The sequence below is a fragment of the Moschus berezovskii genome, chromosome 25 (genome assembly GCF_049115385.1).
Source record: "Moschus berezovskii isolate FMDL1 chromosome 25, NW_MosBer_1.0, whole genome shotgun sequence".
Lineage (NCBI taxonomy): Eukaryota > Metazoa > Chordata > Mammalia > Artiodactyla > Moschidae > Moschus > Moschus berezovskii.
In genome coordinates, this window is record NC_142484.1 from 10917545 (window position 1) to 10937808 (window position 20264).

A 20264-nucleotide genomic window follows, 5' to 3' on the forward strand; every position below is an offset into this window, starting at 1 on the left:
CTTCATTCTCTAGTAGTCTTTAAGTAGCTGTTTTTCACATCACATTCAGGTTTTACAGTTATTTGCTGGAGGGGTCATTCTCAAGCATAGTACTCAGTCATTATTAGATATCCTTAGGTGTAGTCTAAATATTTAATCCATTTCTTCCATATTTTCCTCTATTTCTTGAACACATCAATCAATTTAAACTCCTTTTCAACCTTCTCAACAATATTTGGCTCACCTGTTTCTATTTTCTACTTTTGCTCTGGTTTTAAATAATATGGTCTTATCTCTTGACTTGCTAGTAATTCTTATTGGATTTAGAAATAGTGTATAAAAAAAATTATAGCACCTCTAGATGTTTTTTCTTCCAGTCTTTTCTCTATTATACCAAGACAATGGGGGCTGATCACCTTAACCACTCAGAGACCACATGGTTTGAGGTTGCACTGGGATTTTTGATAAGCCTCAGTCTGCCTGTTTCACCTTGTTCCAAGTAAGGAGCCCTTCTGAGTTTTGAGCTGAAAGACCTGTGTTCACCAGTCCCTGTCCTGGGTCCTGAATTCTAATCATCAGCACCATTAGCCTGCCAAAAATTTGATTCTGCTCTTCAGAAGTTTGAGGTTTAGTTTTTTATAGCTTCTGGCCTTATACAGCTTCAGAGTTTGGTAAATATCTTGAAGAAGAAATGTGTTACATTTTTAAGGCTCTTTCAGTCCCCAGTTTTGTTCTTCCAGCGTTATGAGAGCATTAAGCTCCGCTGGCTTCTCTGGTCTCCTCTGCCTGGGCAATGCTTGGATCCTCAGCCTCGTGGTCAAACCCAGAGTCAGCAAATGCTCCTGGGGGAAAGTAAGTCTGCTGCAAACTGTTAGCTCACATCTGATTCTACTTCAGAATTTTAGGCCCTTTCATCATCTTTCCTTCAGCAGTTCTCTAAGATCTTTCTAGACGACTTTCATATTTTGTCTGGTCTTTCTAGTTCTCTAATAGAGCATCGGTCAGCTAGAAGCAACTCCATGCTATTAAAAGTCAGCACTTTTAAAAGTGTTTATTTTCCCCCTTTGACCTTTGAAAACTAACTGCCCCAAGCAATCAATTTACATCACATCTTAAAAATATATTCCTACTGCTAAGTGAAAAAAGGAAAGCGAACTATGTTATGGCATATTTCCCATAATCACAACTGTATATAAAATATAAATACATGCCATCAAAGATATGATATTATTTATTTCTTTGGTAGAATATAGCCATTTTTCCTTCTGTAAAACTGTTTCTGAAATGTTGCACCGTCTGTAAGAAATTATGCAAGTGAATGGAGACTGCCAAGGAGGGGAGGGAGAAGGAACTCAGTGACTGAGATAGAGAAGTGGGAAGACTAATTGCGCAAATATAACTTCAATTTTGTATCACATGAATGCATTAACTATCAAGATAAAGAAAAAGGAAAAAAGAGGGAGGGAGGGGGGAGGTGGGAAGGAAGGGAGGAACACACACACACCCACCCCCCAGGAAACTCCTGGGACTACAAAGTGCCATTTATATTGGGAGTGAGGAAAACAAACATTTGATTGTACTCACTAGCTGCAAAAACTACAGAGAACAATCCAGCCCCGATTCATTTGGGGACACAAAAAATCTCCTATGTTTCAGGGATTGTGATGAGCAAAGGGGATTATAATATTCCTGTAAGAGCTTTTATGGAAAGATTAAAAATTGGGCTATTGTCATTTTTTGTACAGACGAAGGTATAGTACACATAGATGGTGGTTTTGTTAGGACATTTTAGATCACTTCTCCCAATTATAGTGGATGAGATCTTAGGTATTTTCTTAGAACTCTGTAACTTTCTTTTAAAATATCTGATAAATCTTGACAGCACAGCTGATTAACTACAGCCTCTATTTCCCTAGGACTTTACTGTAGGCTTCTAAACTAGGGGTCAGCATACCATGGCCTGAGGGCACGTCTAGCCCGTTTTGTATGGCCCTCAAGTTAAGATTAGACTTACATTTTTATGTGGTTGAAACAAATCAAAATATTTGTGACATGGGTCATTCATCTGAGTTTCATCTCTGGCTGCTTTCGTGCTTTGATGTCAAAGTTGAGTAACTGCAACAGAGGCCACATGGCCCTCAAGATCTAAAATATTTACTATCTGATCTTTAACAGGAAAAGTTTGCCAACTCCTGGGCCAAGTACTTCTGAATAATGAGTTTCATGGGGCAGCTTTCTGGTGGGGCAGACTGACCGCACCCTTGTCTTTTGCCAAGAGACCTCCTAGTGCTTTCCCACTCTGACACTGGGCTCAGTCACATGATTTGCTTTGACCAATGGGAGGTGAAGAGACACAGTAGAGGCTTGAACTGGGGTTGCTCCCTACAGCTTGATTTTCTGCTTCTCTGCCACTGTCTAGTCAACCAACCCAGGCAAGCCTGATGGACAATAAGTCATGTGAAGCAGAGTCATTCTAGCAGAGGTCAGCCTAGGTTAGCCAGAAGTCAATGATCTCAAGATCATGACAGCTGCCTGGCTGACCCACAGCTGACCACAGACACGTGTAAGCCCAGCAAAAACTACCCACACACAGTCAGATGAGCTGAGCTCCAACACTCAAGAGCCATGCCACCAAAGTGTGGTGGTGGGTCTGTTACACGCAACTATTCTGGCAATAGAAAACTGACACTATGGGCACACGAATGTTTAAAATTTCTTTTGCCAAAAGAGGCTAGGGAACATTTCACTCTCCTGAGGACAATTCTGGGCTCTGACAGTGGGAAAGACTGAATAAAACATGGAAGTCTGAAACTCCAGAGATGGGGGTGGGGCATTAGATTACATCTTGATTTTCTACAAAAATATCTTGTACTCACAAGGGATTCAAGGAATACCAGTGAGCTCTGTGGCTCAATTTGTCCAGTGGACCAAGTAGACGCTAAGGCTAGGCTAGGCTAGGACTTGGCATTCCTCTTAACCACAGAGGGACTAAGCAAGGCAGAGACTCCATCATTTATGGAAAAGAATTTATTTCCTATTTATACAATGCAAAAAAAGTACCTTGGGTATAAAATCTAAATGTCTGAGGTGTGCTCAGTCAGGAACCCAGAGAAGTCACTCTTTGCATCCTTCAATTATTAGTGTGCAGTGCAAACAGAGCGGGGCTGGGAGCTCCTCCTGTACTAGGGTCAGTGGAAAGTTCCCTTGGGAAAAAGCCACAGAGCCCTTGGTGAGGAAGAGGGGCAGAGAGCGGGAAGGAAAGGGGGCAGGACTGCGGCAGGAGGCTGGGAAGGGATGATTTTCAGGAGTCTGTATTGGGGACACTTTAATTTGCTAGAGGGAGGCTCCTGCTCTTCACCTGCTGCACAGACTGGCTAGGGCCTGTCCTTGGAATGTCAAGCTACTTCCTAGCACACAGGGCCGACCGCCCCCTCTGCAGAGCCCCCGGTGTGACTTCTGTCAGGAAGGAAAGGCTTTCATCGATGTGACAGAAAACGGTCACCTTCGAACTTGCATGAACTCCTTGCGCAGCCATAAAGAGTCCTGGTAGAAGCGAGGATCGCCCAGCCTCACAGCTGTCCGTTTGTAGAAGTAACAGTACAACACCGCCGCTGTGGAGAATAAACAGGAAAGAAGAGTCAGGGATGCACCTGAATATTTGTTTCAGAAGAACACGACCAGACGAGGCTGAGGGGCCCTGTCCCATGATTTCCCAGTGACTCCCAGAAACGGCAGAGGGCAGTGGTCTCTCCTGGTCTTTGCATGGCTGTTCCACTCATCTCATGCCGGTTGTGATGGGCTGGGAAACCAGGATCAAGGCCCTTGCTGCCAGAGCCACAGGTGGGACCAAAGTGAGGCCTGAGGTTGCTTTGGTTCTTACCTAGCCTCTGGAATACAAACAATGTTTGAAGTCCATCTGTCCAGACAAAGCGGTTGGAGTTTTTCCAGCGTAAGTTCTGAAGGAGACATGAATAGACAGAGAAAGGTGAATGGCCAGATGAGGCCCTGACATCTCCTGGTGAGCTGCAGAAATGCTGCTTGATTTAGTATCAGGCTAATCTCACCCGCTTCTTTCTTTCCATAAGCCAAAAGAGTGTTCTCAAACAAGCTTCAACAAGTCCCCTTGTATTTTGCTGCAGAGGAAGTAATTCTTTTAACCCTGAGGGAAAGTTTGAACTAAGCCATTTATTTCCTTTCATCCCATTGCCTTGGCCAATGAGAAATGATACACATTATCTCAGGAGTTCAGCATGGTCACTGTCTTGCCTTGGCAATCTGAGGCTTGGTTCCTGTCAGATAAAGGCTTGGCGCAATCAGGGTTTAATCAGATTAGCAGCTTCACAGTACAAAGCCAGGACTATTTTGGCTCTAGGAGCCTGAGCAGAGACAATCCTCTCTGGGAAGCACCTTGAGGCTTTGGCGCTGTGCTGCTTCTTCCCTGCGAGTTCTTGTTCTCTCTGTGGAATCATCGGGGCAACCTAATGGGAGGTTTAGTCTGAGAACGTGCCTTAGTAAAGAAATGACTAGAGAACCCTGAGGTTTTAATGTGTTCCATTAAATGAGTACAAAGAAACACATGAGATACCCACAGAGATAGAATAATTTGTGGAGCAGAAGAAATCTGAAGGAATCCCCTTGTGGCCCAGTGGTTAGGGCTCCGCACTTCCAATGCAGGGAGCATGGGTTTGATCCCTGGTTGGGGAACTACGAGCCCATAAGTCACTCGGTGCGGCAGAAAAAAAAACAAAAAACAAAAACATGAGAAACAAAAAAGAAATCTGAAACCATGAAAACTGGATCTGCTTCGAGGCCTATGTTAGAACCAGAGGGAGGCATCTCGGAGGCTCGTTCTCCTAATGTAAGTGATGGGGACACAGCAGAGGGCTCGTGGCACTCCTGCCTGGCTATTTCCCATGGGACACTGATGCCTAAGGATACCCTGTATCAACATGCACCTGCCCAAACAGCTAATGATGGAACAGATTCAATTTCCTGTTTTAACCTGCAGATCTTTGGGGGCAAAATGAATCAAACATTCCACAAGTGCCCCTGGACTCCTGGATAAGGCTGTTTTTCAAAACATAAGGTTGAGAAAAAGTGCCTTATGAAATTCTCATGTGTCGAGCTCCAGGCTGGACCACATTCATTTCACCTGTTTCTTATCAACGATTCTGTGAGATAAACATCCAGAGATGCTGGATTCCCACAGATAAGACATTCCAAGTCCTTTAAAGACTCAGAGACTCCCTCTTACCATGACCCAGACATGAAGAGAGATGCTCAGGGCGAAATACACAGCTGTCAGGATGATGGTCCCTTTGAACTTATGGAAGAGGAGGTTGACCAGGCCAGCCTGGAAGACGAAGGTGTTGAAGAACATGAGGAAAATGATGATGATGTTGAAGAGGATTGCGATATCCTGGATGCTGCAAACATGGAAAACAAAAGGACAGCCAACTGGAGGCCTGGGGAGCACCTCAGAGTCAGCCCTGAATCCTAAGGGACAGACCATGAGGTCTGTCCTTGCCTCTGAAACCCCCCCAGAGGTAGTGTGGGTTTTGGACCCCAAATGACATGAAATTAAAACTACCCACTACCCGTTGGTCCCATCAGTTGAGTTGCAGTCTATGGACAAAGCTTTCCTGCTGACACTCCCAACTCAACAAGCCTCCAAGGCACCTGTGAGAAGCAGCTAGTTTCCTCCTTGTATCCAGAAAATGCCAGCCCTGTCAAATAACCTGGTGCCTAGTGCCATTCAAGTGTCAGTCCAAACGTCCCCTCTTCAGAAACTTTTCTTTCACCCCACTACCTAAAGTAGCCTGCTTCTCCCCATTCCACATACTTTCTATCCACTGTATAAATTTATTACTATTTGAAGTTATTAAAATATTTGTTGTCTCTCTCCACTAGAATGGAAATCCCATCAAAGCAAGAACTTGTCAGGCCCACCACTGCAACTATAGCGCTATCTGGTAAGCTGATGAGCATTTGCTGAGTGAAGACAGGGTCTAAAATTGTGGTTTTCTATTTAGAACTTGCTTCATGGAGACTAAAAATCACTGTGGATGAAAAACGACAATAGCTTCCATCCTCTGGGATGCATATATATTAATATGGTTATTCTGGAAATTTCCTGGTGGTTCAGTGGTTATGAATCTGCCTTCCAATGCAGGGGATGTAGGTTTAATCCTGGTCAGGGAACTAAGATCCCACATGCCACAGGGCAACTAGAGAGCCCGTGCTGCAACGAAAACCCAGAACAACCAAAAAAAAAAAATTATTTTTACTCAGTGCCAGGGCAGGGAAAGCACCAAGTCCTAACCTCTGGACTGCCAGGAAGTCCCTGATAACCCCTTTACCTGACATTTTGCAACCCGGTTTTATGGCACTGTAAGACACTTTCTACTTACAGATGGAGATAATGACAGTGTCAACAACCTGACCCTCTTTTTCTACGTGCACTGCTTCCTGTGTCCCAAACCCTTGTTAGAAGTATATCAAAGCAGAAGTATCAAAACAGTGTATCCTGTGACATGTCTATGGACCATGGAGTACCCAAGACAAACTGCAATTTTATTCTCCCTGATATTTCTCTATTAATAATTTTAAAACGCTAAATCATGCTTTTCAGGGCTTTTGAAATGATTGGGTTGAGCTGCCCAGTCCCACTCACATGAAGAGCACCAGTTGTATGACTGGAGCCATTCGGAGTAGCTCAGAGAAGGAATTGACAAAGAGGTCATAGGATAGCAGCAGGAACTGCAGGGAGAGCACCAGGCTGTAGTTACTGGTCTGGAGCATCTTCCTTCTGCACTCTTAAGCCCCCAAGGGCACATTCCACAGTTCCTCAGAAAACAACTACTGGTCCTCTCCCAGGCACTGAGTTCTTCAGAATGGCAGCTACTTCCCTTGCTCTAAGACAAGGGTCTGTTAAAGTCAAAAAAAGAAAAGAGAGAAAGAGAGGTTAGAAATTCAACAGTACAATAAATATTTACTTAGGATCTACAATATGCCAGGCATCATTCTAGATGCTTGTGATACATCAATGCCAAAACCAACAACAAAAAATGCCAACTAGTCATTCCTTCCAGGGACCCTCACCTCAAACCTGTCTCTGTTCCTGGAACCCTCTAAATGTAGAACTCTAACCAGTTTTGAGTCCAAAGGAATCTAGCGAAAATACACAAAGTGACTGTCTGGTCATGGAGTGATACTAATTCTAATTGCAGAAACAAATCTTTGTATATCACTTATAATTCTAAGCAGTAACATTATTTAAATCTCTTCATTACCCTTGAGGTGGAAGACACACTGTTACTCTCTCCATTTTACAGAGGGGACAATTAAAGCCCAGGGAGGTAAAATAATTTGTCCAGCGTCACATCGCTAGTAACTGGCAGGGCTAGCATTCAGATCTAGGCAGTCTGGGTCTGGAGTCTGAGCGGTTAACTACTGCACAAAGCTGCCTCTTACAAAACTGACAGGTTTACATGCAACTAGTTAGGAAAGGGCTTCCCAGGTGGTTCAGTGGTAAAGAATCTACCTGCCAATGCAGGAGACGTGGGTTTGATCCCTGGGTTGGGAAGATCCCCTGGAGGAGGAACTGGCAACCCACTCCAGTATTCTTGCCTGGAAAATTCAATGGACAGAAAAGCCTCGTGGCTATAGTCATGGGGTCACAAAGAGTCAGACACAACTGAGCATGCACACAGGCAGGAAAAACATTGGCACAGAAGTGGTTAATGGTGTAGGCAGAAAAATGCTGCGAGGAAACAGTGCTCCTCTAACGTCAAAGATTATGGTAGCGACACAATGGCACTAGCTGGGCCTTTATTTTCATTTATTTCAAGACAAAAAAGCTGCTCTGGGGTTGTCCTATGACCCTCTCCAGCTGGATCAAATCCATAAGCAAATTTCAAAATGTTTTGAAGAGTTACAGAATGATTAAATCAACATCTGTAAAATGTTAGTTTACAAACCCTGCATCTTTACTTCCTTATTTAATCCTATATACATTTTAAGAACTAGCTGTTATTATGCTTATAACCCCACTTTACACAGAGGCTCTGAGAAGTTGCAGAACCTCGTCCACCTCACCTAATGAAGTCCCACTAAGGAAGTACAATGTGCTTTTTTCTGAGCCGAGTTTCCTTATTCATCAAATAACATTGATAGTATCACCTATGTACCCGCACCATGATAAACTTGTCAACCAAGATAAATTCCTTTAGTCCTCGAACTACTCCGCAAGGTGGGAAAGAATTATCCGCATTCTACAGGCAAGGATAGTGTCAGAATTCAAGCCGCTCCTCCAGGATTCACAACGAGGTGTGATACGAAAGCCCGTGCTCTTAACCGCTACTTCACAGGCCGCCACAGAAGGCTGCTGTGAGGCTCCGTCAAAAAGAACCGCTCACCGCCATCACCTAGGGTTAGCATCGCCTCGGGTTAGCGTTGCGGTGATATCGCGAGGTAATGAAGCAGCTCGGTCTCCTCACCGCTATCTGCCGCGTTCCCTCGGTAGAGCAGAGCCATTTTCCCCACCCGTCCCAACCCACTTTTAAATGGGGCTGCCTTAGCGAAAAACCAAAACCAAGGCAATGAATGACGAAATTCCGACTTCTGGCCTCTTCACACACTCCTCAACAAGGACGCTCACCTCAGAGGCCCCACGTCGGTTGTCATGGGGATACCACCCTGGCTTCCGGAAACCGGCTTTAAATTCCGGAAGTAGATGGCGGACGCGGGCTCAGCCCGCGCCGTGCCACACGCTCGTCCTCGGCTTTCTCGCCCCGCTCTATGGCCGACTCGGCCGCCATGTTTGGGCCCCCGCTTTCCTGGGCTCGCCTCTCTCCAGGCCTTCCCAGCGTCGCCGCGGCCTGTTCCAGGGCTCCTTGATCCGGCCAAGGCCTCCCGCTCACCCTGCGCGCCGCCTTGCGGAGGGCCAGCCCCTGGCCAGAGGCTTCGCCTCGGCCCGAACATTTCCGCCTCAGCGGAATCGTGGGGCTGAGAGTGAGGGACAGGGCCGACCCGTGACGGCGTTCCTGGTCCCCGGTACCTCGGGGTTGGGGAAGAAACGCCCGCGGAAGAACTGGAGTTGGGGGCCAGCGCCTTGGCGCCCGAGAGCTGGGGACCCCGAGATCCGGGACTTCATTTCCCAGGCAGCCACGCGCGCGCCCGGAAGTACGCGCGCCTATAAGAGGACAGTGCGCCGCCAGCTTTTCGGCTCTAGCGCCGCGGTGCCTGTTGGTCCAGGGTGTTGCTGAGAGTCTCTCGCTGCGTTTTTCCGGAGCCTCGGGAGCAGCGGCTCCGGCGCGGGTTGGCAAGAGACGGGTCTCGGAGACCCCGGTCCCCTTGCGTCCCACTGTGGTTCGGGGGTGAGAAACAGCCCGGGCTGGGAGTTCAGGGACCTGGGTTCAAGTGCTAGCTCTGCTACTACCTCTTTTCGTGCTGTCACGACCCCTCTTTCTAAGTTTTCTCTCCTAGGAAATGGACACCATTCTCCATGCCCTTCCTTCCACAGGTGGTGGTTGTAAAGCACGAAAGCTCTTCGGAAGTCCCGTCAGCAGGCGGAGCCCCTCGCCTAACTTTTCACCCAAGGTTCAGTTCAGTTCAGTCGCTCGGTCGTGTCCGACTCTTTGCGACCCCATGAAACGCAGCACGCCAGGCCTCTCTGTCCATTACCAACTCCCGGAGTTCACTCAAACTCCACTGAGTCGGTGATGCCAAGGTTAGCTGGGACCAAGGTGGTCCCCGCGGCGGGCGAGTCAAGGATCAGTCTCTGGGTTCCTAGAACCCTTCTCTGGACACTTGGGTCAGACCAGAGCACCATGCGAAGGGCGTTCCTGTAATCACTCTGGCGCTCAGGAGGACCTTGCTTATCTTATCTCCTGCCTGGTATTTAAGGCCTCTCACTCCTGAGTCCCTGACTTTAAGGAAGCTCCGTTTGGAAGTGAGGCGACCTTGGAGCCGAGGAGGAGTCAACCTGGAGTCTTTTACCGGCTCTGCCACTCACCTTGGCCCAGTCACTTTCATAGTTTGGGCCCCAGTATTTTTAATCTGTAACGTAAAAGTTTCGGATTTGAGCTCTAACTCTGGGTCTCAAGATTCCTAAAGCCCCCCACCATTCTTCTGAAAAGTGGGAGCAGCCAACAACCTTCCTATGCCTTGATCTATTTTCACTTATAAGTGCTTGTGAACAAGTTTGGAATCATGGGTTTTCCTAAGACTAGGGCTGAGTAGGATATACCCATTTTCTGTCCCAGAGCTTGATCTGTTTTAGTGCAGCCTGGGAGAATCTTTTTTGCTTAGGGATTGAGAGTGTATTATGTTGGAGAGTACAACTCCTTAGATCAGGGTCAACAAACATGACCCACAGGCCAAATCTGGCTGGCCTGAATGGGTTTTACATTTTTCGGTGATTGAAAATAAAAGGATATTTTGTGACATGGAAATGCTATAAAAACTGAAATTTCAGTGTCCATAGCTTTCTGAACACAGCCTGTACATTTGTGAAAGTATTGTTTATGACTACTCTTGCAGTATATCAAAAGTTGATAGCACAGTTGTGACAAACCATATGGCCTGCAAAGTCTAAGATATTTATTATTCTCATACTTTACAGGACTTTGCGGACTTTTGTCTTCGAATTTGGCTCTTCAAGTGCAGGCAGATTAGGAGCCTGCACACATCCTGAAATCTTAGCACATACTACTCTTTTGGAGTAAATGAGAGGATATTCTTAGCATTTGGATGGCAATTTTCACTGCGGTCTTTTTCTCTCCTTTTGCTATCCATTTCAAGCAGAGGGAGGGCTCATCTGTGTACTCTGAGCAGTAAAACATACCAGTCAGTCTGTCAGGAAAGTGTCCCCATTGTCTATTCCAAGTCTGTCCCAGAGCAGTAATCCAGGATCTCTTCTAGCGGGGTGGGAATGGTCCCTTTTGGATAGTTTCTTTTTTCCTCTTACAAAGGGAAACAAATTTAAAAGTAGATACTAGCCAATGGATGGAGCCTGCTGATCAGGAGCTCCTTTGCGCTGACACTTCCCTGGGAAGGGGGTGATTGAACATCTGGTGACCTGAAACTTCCACTGCTCTTATAGGAACTAAGGGAACACCTCTGAGGCTGGTGGCAAATCGCTGAGTTCAGCAGCTGAGTCCCAAAGCTTCCAGGAAGCACGTGGCATGATTTTCTCCCTCTAACTTCCTGGAAGCTTATATATTTTTTTCCCCCGGAACTCAAATCTTGCTTTCTCAGAGACTTCTGCCACCTTGGATCCCTTTGTTAGAGCTCCGCACCTGTTTCTGGTTAGGTGGATACCTGGCATTGAGAGAGCTGGCATGACATGGAATAGGGACCACTGAGAGGCTTGGGCAGCCATGGGGGCTGTGGGCTTCAGGGTTTCTTAGTAGTTAGGATGAAATGCTGTAATACTACTAAGAACATTTTAATAATATACAATGTCCTTACATCTGTCCTCTGGTAACCTGTGATCAAGTTAAAAACATGGAGTTTGAAATGGAAATAACCCCTTACAGGATTGTCATGAGGAGAACATGGGATCGATCATGTGTCTTAAGGTTCTGGTGTGATGTCTGTTCATAGCTGCCTTTCAGTAAGTTACATCCTGTTGCCGTGGTTTCCTTTCAGATGAGAAGACAGCCCTTCAGATGTTAAGTGATGTGCTCAAGGAGCCTCAGAGCCTAAGAATTGGAATCCAGGCCACTACTCTGTCAGCTTGTCACTGGGTATAAAGGTGAGGGTCAAATGTTTTATCTTGGGAGTTCTTGGCGATTTTAGGGGCCTCTTCTCGTGTTAGCTGGTTCCAGTTGAGGAACCTCAAGTTCCGGAAGCCATGTGTCACCTTCTTGACCTGACTCCTTGGGGAGTGTGCCTGCCTTGAGAGCTGTGTTCATGCTGAAAGCAGGGGCATCCTGTGGCTTTGCAGACTGCCTGCCAACCCTCATGCCCACTTGCCTGGCTTTTAAGAGCAGCTGCTTAGAGGGCTAGGCATTCACCATGCCTGAAACCAGAGTTGGTTTCTGAGTTAGCAGGTATACGTTACCTCAAAATAAACTCTTCGCTTTCTAGATCATGAGTTCTTGCTTCCTCTTTTCTCCTGTGGACTTTCCCTAGAGAAGAGAAAGCAGAAGTTTCAGGTCTGGGGACCAGCTGCAGGCTTTTCCCCAGTTCAAGATGTGGAGTATGGGGACTGGAGCGAAGACCCTATCTTACCTTCCCATGGGTAGAGGTCACTGTCTGGGGAAGAACTCTGCTGCAGAAGTGGGATCCTTTAACACTTTTCTCCCAGGTGGCCGGATAATAGTGTGGAGACTGAATTTTGCCTCCTTATGTTAGAACGGAAGGCTTGGGCATTTGTGTTATCTAGCCTGGATTTTGATTTCTGCCCTTTCTTTTTGTGAGGAGTGGGAGTATAATTCTTTACCTCTAGTCCTGTGAGGGGAGACCCATGCTAGGACTCTGGACTTAGCATCCGGCCACCGCAGAGGGGGCCTCTCTCCAGGGCCAGCCCCAGGGGCTGAGCTGGCTGCACTGTGCACCACCAGGTGCTGGGGGGCGCCTCACTCTCACCCATTGTTCATAACCAGAGATGGGGTCCAGCCTGCCGTCATGACCTCATGGGACAGTGCCCAGGCTGATGGCAGGGGAACCACCCTTCCGACCAAGAGCAAGGTCAATGTTACCTCCTCTAGCTGGGATGTGGGGCGCACCCGAGCCAGCAGGGATGTGTGATTTCCCCTTCCTCTAGGGCTGCCTGATCAGAATGGCTGTGGGATGGTTTTACCTGTCTGTCCTGGCACTGTGCTCCCTGGGCTCGATGTGCATCCTCTCCACCATCTACTGGATGCGGTACTGGCACGGTGGCTTCGCCTGGGATGGCAGTGTTCTCATGTTCAACTGGCACCCGGTGCTCATGGTTACAGGCATGGTGGTGCTGTACAGTGCTGGTGAGTGCGCGTCGGCAGCGGGCGTGTGGTGTGGCCCCGGGCCCATGCGGGGCAGCGCTTTCCCTGTCCATCCTGGCCTGTTACTGTCAGGTTCAGGGCTGGGAGGGAGGGATGGGATGCGCTGGGTTGTCTCTGGGCCCAGCTGACGTTTGGAGGAAGAAGTCTCGAGAACTGAGACATCTGAGAAGGGCAACTCCATGGATGTTCTTAGGCAGGGGTTTGCACACTTCCTGTTAAAGTCCAGATAGGAAATATTTTAGGTTTTTCAAGCCCTGTGATCTGCGTTGCAGCTACTCAGCTCTGCTGTTGTATTGTGAGTGACCAGAGACATCACAGAAACACGTGTGGCCATGTTCCAATAAAACTATTTATAGTGGTGGGAGAAGGAGAGAAATAGGTGAGGGAGAGCAAGAGGTACAGAGTAACAGTTGCAGAATACATGAGTCACAGGTACAGTGTGGAAATGAGAGTTAATGATTATATAATATCTTTGCCTGGTGACAGATCATAACTAGAACTGTCACAGTGATCATTTTGAAATGTACAGAAATATCAAATCACTGTGTTATGTAACAGGAAGTAATATGGTGCTGTAGGTCAATTATACTTCAAAAACAAACAAACTCATAGTAAGAGTAAAAGAGATCAGATTTGTGGTTACCAGAGGTGAGGGGTTGAGGGGAAGGGGGAATTGAACGAAGGTCGTCAAAAGGCACGGACTTCCGGTTTTAAGATATAATGTACAACATGATCAATATAGTTTTTAACACTGCTATGGGTTAAATATGAAAGTTGTTCAGGTAGTAAATACACAGAGTTGTCATCACAAAAAACTTTTTTCCATTTAATTCTGAATCTGTGTGAGAAGATGGAGGTTCACTAAACTTACTGTGGTCATCATTTCAGGATGTGTGTGAGGCAAACCATGATGCTCCACACCGTAGGCTTATGCAGCGCTATATTTCAGTTATATTTCAATAAAACTGGGAAAAATCAGTAAAATTTTTAAAATTAGTGTCAGTTAAAATATTATATGATTGGTAATAACCTCCATAAGCATTAATTACCTAGGATAAATTAACAAAAGCCACATAAGACTTTCTACAGAGAAAGCTATAAAACTGTACTGAGAGAAATTAAAGAAGCCTTAAATAAATGGAGGGATGTACTACTGTGTAAGTGGGCTGGAAGACTAAAGATTGTAAAGATGTAAGTTCCCCTGCAATTGTTTTGTAGGTTGATTTCAACCCCAAAGCCTCAGTGCTTATGTTTGTGAAAACTGACAATTATCTTGAAATGCAAAGGGCCGAGACTGATCAAGAAGGGTTTGAAGAAGAGCAGAGTTGGAAGGCTTACTCGCCCATCTAGTCAGGTTTATTATGAAGCTGCTGTGACCAAGACAGTGAGGGGCCCACTGTGTGACACAGGGCACTCCTCTCAGTATTTTCTGTGGCCTGTAGGGGAAAGGATCTGAAAAGGAGTGGATGTGTGTATAACTGATTGACCGTGCTGCACACCGGGAACTAACACACCATCGTAAATCAACTACACTCGAGTAATAACAACAGCAGCAGTGTGGTCATGATAAGTGAATAGACAGGTGAGGCATGGTGGCCCTGTAGAGCTGTGGGACAAGATGTTCTTTTCAATAAATGAGAAACCCTTTTATTCACAAAAGTAGGCAGCGGTCTGGATCCGGCCTGTGAGTGGTAGTCTGCCAGCCGTGCTCTAGGAAGCGGGAGGGTGAAGCCCCTCGTGGCACAGTCAGGTCCCGATGTGAGGGACCTGCTTACTCCTGCGGGACCAGCCTTGCTTGCTGCGTGTGTTCACAGCTTGGCTTGGGGCCCAGGTCAGGCTTACTCTCTCCACTTCTAAAATGGGAATGACAGTGACATTGATAAACGGCCGCTTACCCTGTGTACTTGATAGCATCCTGTTTTGTCCGTACAGACAGCTTGTGAGGTGGGCTCTGTTGTCGTCTCCATTTTACAGATGAGGAAACAGATTTAGAAAGAAGATGCCAGATGGCTGAGAGGTGGAGCTGGGATCTGGACCTCGATTATCTAACCTTAAAGCTTGTGTCCTTGACAGCTCACTGCAGTTGGGAGAGTTCTTCCAGTTAGATGAAATAACGAATATGACACTGCTTTTCAACCTATATATAAAAATGCATACATGTGGCATATATTTTTGTAATGAAAGAATGGCAAGTCCATGAAAGCTGTCCCTCCCTCCCCTCTTTTTAAAAAATTTTTAGGTTTTTTTGTTGTTGTTTTTGGCCGTGCTCTGTGGCACGTGGGATCTTAGTTCCCTGACTAGGGCTCAAACCCATCACCCCCTGCAGTGGAAGTGTGGAGTCCTAATCAGTTCCACCAATTCAGTTCAGTTGCTCAGTTGTGTCCAACTCTTTGTGACCCCATGGACTGCAGCATGCCAGGCTTCCCTGTCCAGACCACCAGGGAATTTCCTAAATTGAAGTATTGTTGTTTAGTCACTAACTTATGGACTGTAGCCTACCATTCTCTTCTGTCCATGAGATTTCCCAGGCAAGAATACTGGAGCGGGTTGCTATTTCCTTCTCCAGGGGATCATCTTGACCCAGGGATCAAACCCACGTCTCCTGCTTTGGTGGGAGGATTCTTTACCACTGAGCCACCTGGGAAGTCCAAAAAATTGAAGTATAGTTGATTTACAATGTTATGTTAGTTTCCAATATACACTGATTCAGTTTTATATATAGCATATATATATATATATATGTATACATACATATATTCTTTTCCATTATGGTTTATTACAAGAGCGTGAATATAGTTCCCTGTGTTACACAGTAGGATCTTACTGTTTATCTATTTTATATGCAGTAGTTTGTGTCTGCTAATCCCAAACTCCTAGTTTATCCCTCCTCCCACTCCTCCCCTTTATCATGGTCCCTTCTCCCCCTTCATGGCTGATGGCCGCACTAGAAGTGATGCCAGGATGGAAGATGCTAGAGAGCTGATACTGGTGTCCCAGCACTTCCTCCTCCCTGTTGGGAAGCTGTTTGGTGTCGTGGCAGGGTGATTCCCCTGATGCTTGGGTGAGCATGAGGCGAAGAGGCTGAGCCCTGGGACTACTCTCTCCAACAGCATCGCTGGTCTACCGCCTGCCCCAGTCATGGGTAGGGCCCAGGCTGCCCTGGAAATCCGGCCACGCAGCCATGCACCTGCTGGCCTTCCTCCTGACTGTGCTGGGGCTGCACGCGGTCTTTGAATTTCACAACCATGCAAAGATCCGCCATCTCTACTCCCTGCACAGCTGGCTGGGCATCACCACCGTCTTCCTGTTCGCCTGCCAGGTGGGTACTCTCTGTCCTCCTTGGGTTCCCATTGGCTGCCCACTCCGGCTGGGGCTTCCCTGGTATCAGGACCAAATCTTCCTTCTGCTCAGTGCCTGGAGACGGTGTGGCAGGGCACATGCAGTAGGATCGGCAGTTGGAGGGGCTCTGGGAGGCTGGTGGTTCTCCCACTCACCCTGTTCCACTCTCACCCCTCACACCACCCACTGTGGTGCTAGAGCGCTGTGAGCTAACTCGATCACAGTATGTACCAAGCTGACGCTAAATCACCTTTTCCACTCCCCTTCTCTGTGAACCAGAAGCAATTCTAGTAGTATCATCCACATCCTGATTTTAGCCCTGTATGAGCTGGGAGTTTTGTGAGCCAGGATAGGAAGGAAGCAGAGACAAACAAGGAGAGCTGGGTTTGCAGGAGGGTGGGGGTGTAGGCTTCTCATGTAGGTTACATTCCTGTTTGTGTCAGACCACAGGGAGGAGGCTGCAGTGTCTGGCAGGAGGGCTGAGCTGCGAGAGATGGGCCAGGGTTCATTGAGGAGTAGGGGGTGCTGATGGGTGGTATGACCTGGCGTGCCTTTGCTCACACAGTACAGTCAGGTATTTCCTGTGTCCACAGTGGTTCCTGGGCTTCTCGGTCTTCCTGCTGCCCTGGGCATCCATGTGGCTGCGCAGCCTCCTGAAACCCATCCACGTCTTCTTTGGCGCCTCCATTCTCTCTCTGGCCATTGCGTCCGTCGTTTCCGGCATTAACGAGAAGCTTTTCTTCAGTTTGTGAGTGTGGGGGGTGCGTGGGACCCCCAGCTGTAAGGTGGGGGGCAGGAACAGGGCCGTAGGACCCGTCAGAGGGAGGGAGGCCTTTGGGGTTGAGCTCGTTTCTGATGTGGAAGGTAAAGGACTCGTCTCTCTTTAGGCTGAGATTGGTAAACCGCTCACCAGCATCAGAGTGATTTAGAACCTACTGTGTGGCAGAAACTATTCTAAACGTCTCAGATTCAATCCTCCAAGTGCCCTGCAGCATTGGTAATGTTGTCACTGCTACGTGTAAATTAGGGAACAGAGGCACAGAGAGGTTTAGCAGTGCACCTGAGGGCACACAGCCAGTAAGTGGCAGAGCTTAGAGTTAGAGGACTACACCTAGCCACTACCGTTCTCCATTTGGGGAGGCAGTGGGGTGCAGTGAAGAGCAGACAAGATTTGAGGTCAGTATAGATCTTGGCTGGGCCATTTCCTAGTTGTGTAACTCAGGACAAGTTCATGTCATTTCTGGGACCTTCAGCTTCCTCAAGGGTAGACAGCATTCTGCAGACACTAGTCATGGCAGAGACTTAGAAAGTATGTTAATATTCCACGTTGCAATGGGCCCTGGGAAATCTTTCTCATCCTCTGTTAGTGGCATTGGGTCTTGCATTGGGCAAAAACCAGTAGAAAAGTTTCTCAAGGGCCTGTGTTGTTTTGTCATCCTCAGGAAAAATGGCACCAAGGCATACTCCAGCTTGCCCAGTGAAGCTGTCTTTGCCAACTGCGCTGGGATGCTGGTGGTGGTCTTCGGGCTGCTGGTGCTCTATATCCTGCTGGCTTCATCTTGGAAACGCCCAGAGCCAGGGATGCAGGCCGAGAGAGAGGTATGGGGTCTTGGTTTCCTGTTTCAGGTTGGGGTAGGGCCGGGTTTAGGGAGGGGTCACCCAGTAAAGGCTTGGGCTTTGCCAGGAAGACCAACCCAGTAACGTGGTTGGAAAACTAGCTTGAAGGTGGGGTTCGGCTGGCTGATGGGGAGCACCAGAGTGAACCCAGCGCTTCCTGTCGTGGCAAGTGCAGCTGCTCCTAGGGGCCTGTCTGCTGGGGGAGCAGGGGGTTCTGTGGTCTCACAGGGGGAAGTGTGGCCTTACCTTCCCCAAGGAAGGGCTTTAGCGAGAGGAGGAAGTATGCTGATTTCTGCTTCTCCGGCTTCAGAGCTCATCGAGTGGGATGGGAGCTTTCCTTGTGGGTGTGTGGTGACAGGTTGAGGGCTTGGGGCATGTTTTGCCTGTTCTCGGCCATGCAGGCACCTGAGGGATGGGGTGTGTCTGTTGAGGGACTCTGGGGCTTCTCTGAACGGTGTGGCAGGTGGACTTGGGAATCACCCTGCAGGTTGGGGTCTGTCTGAGCAGCTCAGGTCTGGTGCGGGTCAGGGGCCATTTTGACACCTGCCTGTCTTTCCAGGCCCTGTTGCGTGGCGGGGAGTGAAGCAGGAAGGGGCTCCCAGGAGCAGTCGGTGTGCAGTCTGGACTCCTACCCGAAGCTCTGCCCTCGCTGGCTGTGGGCCGCAGTCTCCCCTTGCCTCTGGGTGGGCCTGCTCTTCCGCAGTCTGCTGCCCACGTGCTTTCCTTGGTGGCTTTGACTTCTCTGCCCCTTCTTGCCATTGACTTCTCAGGTCATCCATTCACCCCCAGCCACCTTGCCCTGGCTGCTCATGCTGTTGCTGCACATATGAAGTCAAGTTCGCTTCCCCTCATACCCTAAGGATGTGGTAGGGAATCCTGAGGACTCAGATAAGCTGGGAATCGAGTGCCATCCACATTGTGAAGAGTTGGGGGAGCCAGGGCTTCCGTTGGCTTTCCCTGGAAGTTTAGGCTGCTGCCCCAGGCCAGGCTGCACCTGCTCTTGTAACCTCCCATCCAGCCCACCAGGACACGAAGCCGGGTGGGAATGCCAGAGGTGATGCTGGAAGGAGAGCGGGGACTGGCAGAGCCGCTTCTGCAGAAGAGAAGCTGAGGGCCAGCTGCTTGCTGCTCGTTTTCCGTCGCTGCCTTCTGTGTCTACATGTTCTGCGTGCCCTGCTAGCTGCTGCTACGACTGGGGCCTGGATCCTGGCTCTTCCCTGTGACTGACATGCCCGTCACTGCTGCACAGCCCTATGTAACCTGCTCTTCTGAGAAGAGCCTGTCCAGCTGTCCCTCGGAGGAGTAGCAGACCTCCTTCCCTTTCCCTTACTGGGTCCAAGCTCACCTGCCTGTCCCCAGGTGGGATCAGCCTTGTGGATCTCACCAGCGCCCTTGCCCAGCCATCTTCACTCTGCTGCTCACCATGAAACATCCAACGATGTGGTGCACTGTACCCAGCAGAGCCCTGGGAGGCATGGCCACCTCCGGGGCATCCCTTGCTGAGCATCCAAGTGCCTCACTTGCCCCTCCAACCCCACCATGGCTACCTGCCTAGCAGACAAGTCTCTGGTGTGAAGCAAGTGTGAGGTGTTGCTTTTCTCCCAGTGAGAGACTGGGGTGGCAGGGCTTGCCCCTAAGTGTTGGCACTGCCCTCTGCACATAGGCCCTGCCAGGTCCCAGGCTCCATGCTGCTGTGCTTAGGTGACAAGCAGCAGGACACCTGGCGTCCTGATTTCTGGCAGCTGGCAACAAGGCTGCCTGTCCACCCCACCCCACGTGGCCAGATGCTGGCAGGGCTGTGACTGAACCTCCCAAGCGGCTGAGACCCTCCAAAGGCACTGGGATGACCACCAGGCACTCTGGTCACAAGACCAGCTCCCCCTCTTTTCCATGTGGATAGGCATTTGACTTATAAGGCTTGATTTTCATTAAATGTGTTTTTAAGAATCAAAGCCTTCTGTGCTGAAATGACACTGTGAAGTGAGCTTGGGCCATCCTCAGAAGCCATGGGCTAGTTCTGACCCTCAGACCTGGGGAGGGACAAACCCAAAGGTCCACATGACTTTTTTCCTGGAATTGCATGTGACTCTTGGTTCCTGAACGTGTCCTTAAAAGTAAATGGCCTTTGAGGATTTGGTTATCTTACCAGGAAGGAGCTGTTTCCTCTTTCATTTTCTGGAACACAAGACTCAAAAAGGCTTAAATGATTTGCCTGAGGTCACCCAGCCAGGCAGTGGCAGAGTTGGGATCCACAGGCCAGGTGTCTGAGGCCAGAGTTTCCTTCCCAGCTGCTGGGTGTGTGTACCTGTGCCCACTGATTAACTGTGCCTATGATCAGCG

At 48.4% G+C, this 20264-nt stretch overlaps 2 protein-coding genes across 11 annotated transcripts; one reads left to right on the forward strand and one right to left on the reverse strand.

The window, feature by feature from the left end:
- Nucleotides 1–2991: 2991 nt before the first annotated feature.
- Nucleotides 2992–8776, reverse strand: TMEM138 (transmembrane protein 138). Of its 8 annotated transcripts, none has more exons than XM_055415807.2 (5): nt 8406–8523; nt 6653–6906; nt 5234–5405; nt 3860–3935; nt 2992–3590 (listed from the first exon to the last, which is right to left on the reverse strand). In XM_055415807.2, exons 2-5 carry the CDS (start codon nt 6778–6780, stop codon nt 3478–3480), a joined length of 489 nt encoding a protein of 162 aa, XP_055271782.1. In that variant the 5' UTR covers nt 6781–6906; nt 8406–8523; the 3' UTR covers nt 2992–3477. The 8 variants fall into 8 exon arrangements, with proteins under 8 accessions (XP_055271782.1, XP_088688433.1, XP_055271781.2 ...); XM_088832307.1 differs by lacking the exon at nt 2992–3590 and adding an exon at nt 7523–7608 and having other exon boundaries at nt 3598–3935; nt 8406–8503; XM_055415806.2 differs by lacking the exons at nt 2992–3590; nt 8406–8523 and adding an exon at nt 8639–8776 and having other exon boundaries at nt 3598–3935.
- Nucleotides 8777–9215: 439 nt separating this feature from the next.
- On the forward strand, nt 9216–19876 carry CYB561A3 (cytochrome b561 family member A3). 3 transcript variants are annotated; one of them, XM_088832304.1, is made up of 8 exons: nt 9221–9356; nt 9503–9579; nt 11632–11737; nt 12752–12950; nt 16079–16287; nt 16901–17055; nt 17750–17906; nt 18484–19876. In XM_088832304.1, exons 4-8 carry the CDS (start codon nt 12767–12769, stop codon nt 18505–18507), a joined length of 729 nt encoding a protein of 242 aa, XP_088688430.1. In that variant the 5' UTR covers nt 9221–9356; nt 9503–9579; nt 11632–11737; nt 12752–12766; the 3' UTR covers nt 18508–19876. The 3 variants fall into 3 exon arrangements, with proteins under 3 accessions (XP_055271777.1, XP_088688430.1, XP_088688431.1); XM_055415802.2 differs by lacking the exon at nt 9503–9579 and having other exon boundaries at nt 9216–9356; XM_088832305.1 differs by lacking the exons at nt 9221–9356; nt 9503–9579 and adding an exon at nt 9586–9709.
- The last annotated feature ends 388 nt before the right edge of the window (nt 19877–20264 follow it).